The sequence below is a fragment of the Rhineura floridana genome, chromosome 1 (assembly GCF_030035675.1).
Source record: "Rhineura floridana isolate rRhiFlo1 chromosome 1, rRhiFlo1.hap2, whole genome shotgun sequence".
Lineage (NCBI taxonomy): Eukaryota > Metazoa > Chordata > Lepidosauria > Squamata > Rhineuridae > Rhineura > Rhineura floridana.
In genome coordinates, this window is record NC_084480.1 from 51,661,199 (window position 1) to 51,669,783 (window position 8,585).

Here is an 8,585-nt window from a genome sequence, read left to right on the forward strand (position 1 = left end):
AATGATATCATGGCAAAATGTACCCATGGTAAAAGACCCAGGTTTCACACTCTGCATCTCCAGTTAAAGGATCTCAGGAATCTGGAGGGCTACTATCAGGCAGAGTAAATTCCTGATAAAGCAGCTTCTGACATCCTAATATATCAAGTGTTGTGCTACTTTATTAAGCAAGGCTTGCAATATCACACAGCTTTACTTGTAGCATCACACAAAAGTGTTGGATATCATACAGAAACAGGAATGAATGAATGAATCTTTATTTTTACCCTGCCCTTTTTCCAAAACTGGAACTCAGGGCGGCTTTCAAATAAAAACTACACATATGTAAAAAAACATACAATAATATACAATTAAAATAGAATTAAACTATTCGTGACATTAAAACCATGAAACATACACTTAAGATACTAAGACAATTTAAAACATTACGAATAGGACCATAGAACAATACAACAGACCTTATGAGACCCTATCTTAAACATCAGGAGGCATGAAGTGTCATGTATACAGTATGCCCATGCATTGTCCTGAATGCTTTCCAGTTGCTAAGAAGCATCAGTGAAAACAGATGATGCAGAACACACTTGCTTCAGGAAGCATGCTATTGTAGCTACATTGATGCTGCTGTGTGCACCACTTGCGGTTCTGCATTTATGTGCTTATGGGTGGGGAAGTATTTCACTCAGGATGTGGAACACAAAAAAATTAACTAATTTTAAAGAAGAATGCAATATGGTTTAGGCTTAGGATCTAACTTTCAAAGTTCCTATTTCAAAATGTTCTAAACTAGAGCGGCACATTCCCTCCTCCCCAACTAAAAAGGGAGTCCACAGTTTCCCATTTCTCAGTTCCCATAGCAGCACATGCCGCATGCTGCGTTCATTTCAGAGGACAAAATGTAGTGTAGCAGCATTTGAGTACCAATGGGACTGGAACGGAGCAGTGCTCTTTATATAACCCTAGAAACAGGAACAATTATATTGTTGCTGCTTGGTTAGTGGAATGAAATTGTGGAAATTCAGTAACCTTTTTTGCTTAACCTTGCCACAGTAATATCATCATATAACACTTGTCCCATCCACAGCTGTGATATACTGTAGATAAGAAAGGGGAGAGGTGAAATGAAACAGTCAGGCATCTGTGAGAACTGTTGTTGAAGGCTTGTGTGACAATAATACCAATTTCTTGTTTGCTTCCAACCAGGCACAACAATGACAAAACATTTCTCATCTGGATCAATGAAGAGGATCACACCAGGGTGATCTCCATGGAAAAGGGAGGCAACATGAAACGGGTCTTTGAAAGGTTTTGCCGTGGATTACTAGAGGTGGGCTTTTTTTTGTCACTTAACATCCCCCCAGGTTTTAAGAGTTATTGCAACAGCCATAATTTGTGCTATGATGTTGTGCTATTGCAGCTAATGTTTCTACCTGCCTTAGTAGTACCCATAGGCCCTTTCAAATTCTGAAAGCAAGGGCTGCAGAAAGAGCTGGTAGAATCATGAAGTAGTAAAATAGTACTGGAGCTGAGGATTGCTACTTTTCCATTTTCCACTAGGGATGGAAGATCTGTCAATTTCAGTTTTCTTAGTTTCTCATTTTTCTAATCTTAAACTGCAAATTTAAACTGCAGCAATTTACAATTTACAAAAATCCTCATTAAAATTCTTCAGCATTTTAGTGTAAATTTCTCAGAATAAACACATTTTTGTATGCAGTTTTGAGTAATGTACACATTTTTGCAAACAAATTATAATATTGCATTTTTATATGTTCTTTTTATAAATATATTCATTTTTATGCACACTTTCCCCCAATATATGCATTTTTGTAAACATTTGTTAGTTGAAGAATGACATTGCAAAATTTAGATAAGTACAAATTATGAAAGACTGCTGTGCTTCAGTTCTCATATTGTTTTGGAAACTGTGAATTTGATAGATTCAGATTTAAATGTGAACTGAATTGAATTTTTCATTCATCTCTATTCTCCATTATGTCAAAAAATCCTTGCAAGCAGAAAATGGAAATGGCTTCAAAAAAACCAGCATAATAGAGAGAAGCCTGGCCTAAAATCTACTGCTGATTGTTGTTAACTTGCAGGAAGTTTTGTTTTATTTTATATAAAGGATCATTCAAAAATGGTACTCCCCCATCTGCAAGGAGTTTTCTAAAAATCCAACAGAAGAAGTCTTTCTTCCTTAATTTAAGACATGGGCAAACACCTAGTAGCCCTATGCCCACATAATGGTTAGCCATAAACCTTGGCATATCATTGTGGTTTGTTTGGAGAGAAACAAACTATGAGCACTAGTTTTCATGTCACAGTAAGCCAAGGGTTGCAGCAAGCTCCAAGGAGGGTGGAGTGAAGCAGGAAAAATTCAGCATCATGCACAAACATGTTATTCATTCACAATAAGCCATGGTTTGTGTCTTACCATAACATGCAAACACTGTCATTATCTGCAGTAATTTGAGTCAGCTTCTGTAGTACAAAGGAATTGCCTCTTAACAAACACAGGCCAACCTGAATGCCACTTTCTGTATTATATGCCATATACTCTATATTTTTCAATTTCCCCTTTGACACCATGCACCAGCCCTTACTTTCATGCATACCCCACAGAAATGGAGTTGCAAGGCGCATGTGCAAGTGTGATCTTATAAATCACACAAGGTGTTCCCACAACTATATGACTACTCTACTTGAGCAAAAGCATCTGTATAAATTATTTAGTTATTTTGGAGCTTCCCAATTGTTTTTACAAAGTATCCACAAGGCTACCAAACTGATATTGCAGTAAACATGGCTGAAGATGTGTCCAAATTCTGAAGCTAAAGATTAATAATTTGCCAGGCTGGAAGTCATGATTTTTGGAGCGCAGCAAGAGAAACATCAGTAGGAACTCCTTATTATGCCCATATCTCTTCCCTACCTAGACCAACAGGTACTAACTTTCTGAGAGTGGACCCCTCTAACTCAGCTGCTATGATCACTATTCTCCTGGTTAGTTAGGGATAAAGGAAACATGTGGTGGCTGCTTAGAAAACTTAAACACAGGTGTGCATCATCTAAAACCACAAAAAGTAATTTTTTATCATAAGCAAGTGTATTTTAACGGATTGATTCTTTTGATGCATTTTAGGTGATTAATCAAGTAAAAGTTCAACTGGGTTACAGCACTAGTTTGCATACTGAGGATATGTATGAGGGGGTCATATCCACACCATACATTTATAGCACTGTCATAACTCTTTAATTGTCATGGAGAATTCTGAGAACTGTCGTTTATTCAAAGTGCTGACCTCATTGAGCTACAATTTCCAGGAAAGTTGCAGTCCTCACCACACTAGAAGGAAGTCCCACTGAAAGTCAGTAGGTACTTTTTTTTCTTTCTTTCTATAAATACTTGGTATGAAGAATTAATACAGAGATTAATCGAACCTCCAAAGCTGAAGCTTCAGTTTAGAGATAATATTCTGCCCTTGCTTTCATTTGTGGAACACTGCTGATGGAGTGGATTTTTTTGCTGACGGCAAACATAGATCAGGTTCAATTATTATACAGGCTGCTAGGAGTTAGAATGCACTTTAACAGGAAACCAGCGCTGTTAACAAATGGCATTATTTGTATGTAGCAGTTCATTGCATTTTATTTCCCCTGTAGGTTGAAAAGTTAATAAAAGAAAGAGGGTGGGAGTTTATGTGGAATGAACGCTTAGGATACATCTTGACCTGTCCATCCAACCTGGGAACAGGATTACGTGCTGGAGTTCATGTTAAGCTTCCAAAACTCAGCAAGGTGTGTAAGCAATTAAAATGGCTTTTGATCATGAATGTCAGTAAGAACAATCCAGATAAATTTGTCTGCCTGTGTGAACCTCTTCACCTAAAAATGTAAAGTGAAAATTAGACAACTTAAGTGTTTGCAAACATACACATCATAAGGAACTATCAATATTTAAAAGAGAATAAATTCTCCTTTATGGTAGGATCCTAGATTTGCAAAGATCCTGGAAAGCTTGAGACTTCAGAAGCGTGGCACTGGTGGAGTAGACACAGCTGCTGTAGCAGATATATATGATATCTCCAATCTAGATCGCATGGGTCGATCAGAGGTAAGATTCCCCCCCACTTTTAAATTGGAACTAAACTTGGAGACAACTTCTTACATAAACTATTGATACTATGGAATATTTTCAAGATCAGCATTTAATGTCTTTACACACGTGTATGTATTGTTAGCAGAAAACTGTAGCATCAGCTTGCATTTACTTGACAAGCAGTACAACAGCATGAAATGCATCTGAAGTGCCCAAAGCATTCTTTTGTACGATATTAAAAACATTTGTATCACTTTGATTATTTAGACACATGTATCTCAGTCCAGCCTTTGATTGTGTAGATCATGAAAAACTATGGAATGCTTTAAAAGAAATTGGGGTGCCACAGCATCTGATTGTCCTGATGCGCAACCTATACTCTGGACAAGAGGCTACTGTAAGGACAGAATATGGAAACCGATTGGTTTCCAATAGGGAGAAACTGATTGGTTCCCAATTGGAAAGGGTGTGAGACGGGTGTATTTTATCACCCTATTTGTTTAATCTATATGCAGAATATATCATTCTGAAAGCGGGATTGAACCAAGATGAAGGAAGTGTAAAAAATGGAGGGAGAAATATCAATAATTTAAGATATGCAGACAATACCATACTCTTAGCAGAAACCAGTAATGATTTGAAGTGAATGCTGACGAAAGAAAGAGGAAAGCACAAAAGCAGGACTACAGCTGAGCGTCAAGAAGACTAAAGTATTGACAACAGAAGAATTATGTAACTTTAAAGTTGACATTGAACTTGTCAAGGATTATCAATACCTCAGCACAGTCATTAACCAAAATGGAGACAATAGTCAAAAAATCAGAAGAAGGCTGGGGACTGGGGAGGACAGCTGTGAGAGAACTAGGAAAGGTCCTCAAATGCAAAGATGTATCACTGAACACTAAAGTCAGGATCATTCAGACCATGGTATTCCTGATCTCTATGTATGGATGTGAAAGCTGGAAAGTGAAAAAAGCGGATAAGAGAAAAATGAGCTCATTTGAAATGTGGTGTTGGAGAAGAGCTTTGCGCATACCATGGATTGCAAAAAAGACAAATAATTGGATATTAGAACAAATTAAACCAGAACTGTCACTAGAAGCTAAAATGATGAAACTGAGGTTATCTTACTTTGGACACATAATGAGAAAACATGATTCACTAGAAAAGACAATAAGGCTGGGAAAAACAAAGGAGGAGAAAAAGAGGAAGACCAAACAAGAGATGGATTGATTCCATAAAGGAAGCCACAGACCTGAACTTACAAGATCTGAACAGGGTTGTTTATAACAGAAGCTATTGGAGGTCGTTGATTCATAGGGTCATCATAAGTCATAATCGACTTGAAGGCACATAACAACAACAGTCTGAGTATAGTGATCCTTTAGAAGCAAAGGTATGGGAGCTTCAACATAGGAAGCTCCCTTATACTGAGTCAGACCATTGGCCCATATAGCTCAGTATTGTCTATACTGACTAGCAGCAGTTTTCTAGGGTGTCAGATAGGGGGCATTCCCAACCCTAACTGGAGATGCTGGGGATTGAACCTGAGACCTTCTGTAAACAAGCCAGATGTTCTACCACTGAGCTATGGACCTTCAGTGGCCACATGGAGCCCTACCACCCAGAAGGGCTTCTTCATTCATACATGCAAATGTATGCCTGCATTGAACTATTCTTCCAAACTGAAATGAATGGGATAGACTACAAGATATGGTGATATGTATCAGGGCAATGGCCTGATTGTGTAAGCCTATGCCCATGAGTGTATTTTCAGTGAAGTTAGTGAGAACTGCATAAAATCATGCCAGACTAGAAGAGATCCTAAATAGTTATTTAATCAATCCCCTTATTCTGAAGCATGTCTTATTGGGCCCAAGCCACCCTTATACTGTATTCTCATTTCTGTATTCAGCTGACAAAGGATCAGTTGTCTGGAAGGGGGGGGGGAACCAATAAAGTAGATATATTCATCATCCCCAAAGTACTTTCAAACCAAATAACCTAACACAGAGTAGCCCAAGAGGACTTGGAAGTTTCATTATTAGACATGTATTTTACAATATATAATAAAATAAATGTAATTATAGGATAAATGTTTTCCCTGAACTCAGTAATGTTCCCACTTATACAACATAAAGCTGTTTGGTTTGGGTTTGCTTCAGTTGGTCAATGCAAATCTTATAGATTTGTTTCCATCTTGGAACATAGAAAACAAGACTTTTGATTTCCCTGCACAGATGGCCTGTAAAAAGATTGTAAAATAAACTACTAAATCACTGAAACATCTCATATAATAAAAAAAATAAATTTAGAATCAGTCATTGCCACAGTCAAGAAGCACTGGGATTTAGCATAGACACTATTCAATGCTGTTAATGGGCCATTTCATGAGGATTAGAAACATTAGCAGTATAGTTAGCTGAATATCATCAGGGGCACTGAAACATGCTAAGAAAGTATAGTACCACTGCTGTCTCAGTCCTCTGACTTTGATTCAACCACCCAGCCCATATGTACCATCGCCACATGTAATCAGATGCCAATGGCACCAAGGCAATGACAGAAGCTGCCGATGCTGAAGCCAGGAACCTTAGGTTTCTGTTTGCAGCTGCTCTCTGTGGCAAGCTATCAGAACTGTAGCTTGAAATATCTGAGCAATGACTTCTTTTTTTCTGTGTTCTTGGCTGTACCTCCCTGGCTCAGCCTCTTGGTGAACACGCCTTGGCTCAGTTCCTGGCTCATGCAAGAAACCTCAGCAGATTTGAGCCAATTTCTTCTCCCTCCAGCAGCTGCCTGTGTCCCATCCCACTCTGCTCAAAGAATCCTTGTAACCTATAAAGTTTAGTCTACAGATGTTTTTTGAGAGGGATGGGCAATTGTGGGAGGGAAGAAAGGGCAGGAACATCCCCTTCCAGGGCCAGCATAACACAGTAATCAAGGTAAGCATGGCAGGAGGGCACAACGCTTGAGGGGTGCCGGAGACGCCCCTAAGCCCAGAAACTTTTTAAAAAACACCTGGAAAAATTAATAATAAATTACTAACATTTGAATTGAAAAATGAACACAAAAAATTATAAAAGGTAAGGGCGCCAATTTATAATTTGCAGGGGGGCGCCAAACACGCCAGCCCCAGCCCTGTCCCCTTCCTTGAATTTTCTTCTACTCATGGTTCTCAGGATCCATCCTAATATTTGCATCTATAACAATTTTATTGTGATAGCAAATATATCAAGGATGCCACATATGATAGCTAACATCCTCTGACTGAGGCTTTTTGAAGAGAACTGGGGCCATAATGCTGCTGAGATATTGTATAATCTGACAGCCATGCTACCCATTCAGCAGTATCACATGGTGGAACCCTTCTGGACTGCACCATTCCAATGCAGAGGTAGGAATGATTTTTTAAATATCTTCTCACATTAAAAAAGAGTTGCATATCATATGGAAAGTTTGTAGGCTAGCTTTTTTCTCTCACTGTTTTTCCAGGGAGTCTGAAATGGTATACTAGCAGTCTGAAATGATATTGTCCAGGGAGGACTCTACCACCTAGTTTAACTGAACATGCAATATACTCTGTGGTAAATAATTGTCAGTGGAGCCATCTAGAGTTTCCTCAACTTTAAAGCATAACCTCAGTAAGCTTTTCTTGTTGTTATTCAAGGTGGAACTTGTTCAGCTTGTTATTGATGGTGTTAATTATATGGTTGATTGTGAGAAGAAGTTGGAGAGAGGTCAAGACATCAAGGTACCACCACCACTGCCCCAGTTTGGAAAGAAGTGAAGCTGCTTCCAATGAGTATTGAGTAACCTGTAATGTGTCTGTTGTGACACACTATTGAATCTGTATATTCAGTTCTTTAAAAACTGTAACTTGTCAGACAGAAAAAATTAAAAATAAGATCCTGGCAGCATGTTCAATAAAATCCTACCTGATGCTTCAGATGTTGCACATCTCTCCAAATGCTTTTGACATGCCATGGCCAACCCTATGGCCCTGCTCTCTCTCTGTGTGTGTTACGCCAGCATAACATCTATGTGATCCCAGCAGCAAAATGGAATGCAAAACGATAGAAATATAAACAAAAGTTAATATGTCAATGCCTTCTTACAATACCTTTGGGAATGTTGCCACCACTAACTAATCACAATGCTGTATGCCACTGACACCCCTACAGTGCCCATGCAGGTAGGTGCCAACCAATTGGTAGCAACATTGGGAATGACATGATACCCTGGTGGCACACACCTCTCCATGCACAACCCACCAGCACACTCCAAAGAATAGAAAACAGCACCACCTTGCATCCTCCTGTTGCAAGCGACTTTCATTAAGAAAGCTGGAGCTGCCTCTGAGGAAGGCTACCCACATACCCATATATATATATAAAAAGAGAGAGAGAGAGAAAGAGGACTGCCTCTCCCAGATCCAGCTGTGCCCACCATAGGCATGCAATCCCTGGCAGAGTACCCCAAGGAA

General features: G+C 38.9%; 1 protein-coding gene across 1 annotated transcript in view; it reads left to right on the forward strand.

The window, feature by feature from the left end:
* Positions 1–8,048, forward strand: part of CKMT2 (creatine kinase, mitochondrial 2) — a 44,340-nt gene extending 36,292 nt beyond the window's left edge. Inside the window, exons 7-10 of the mRNA XM_061621721.1 lie at positions 1,204–1,327; positions 3,667–3,801; positions 3,992–4,117; positions 7,770–8,048. Coding sequence (XP_061477705.1) covers positions 1,204–1,327; positions 3,667–3,801; positions 3,992–4,117; positions 7,770–7,889 — 505 coding nt within the window. The 3' untranslated portion in view covers positions 7,890–8,048. The remainder of the gene's footprint in view (positions 1–1,203; positions 1,328–3,666; positions 3,802–3,991; positions 4,118–7,769) is intronic.
* The last annotated feature ends 537 nt before the right edge of the window (positions 8,049–8,585 follow it).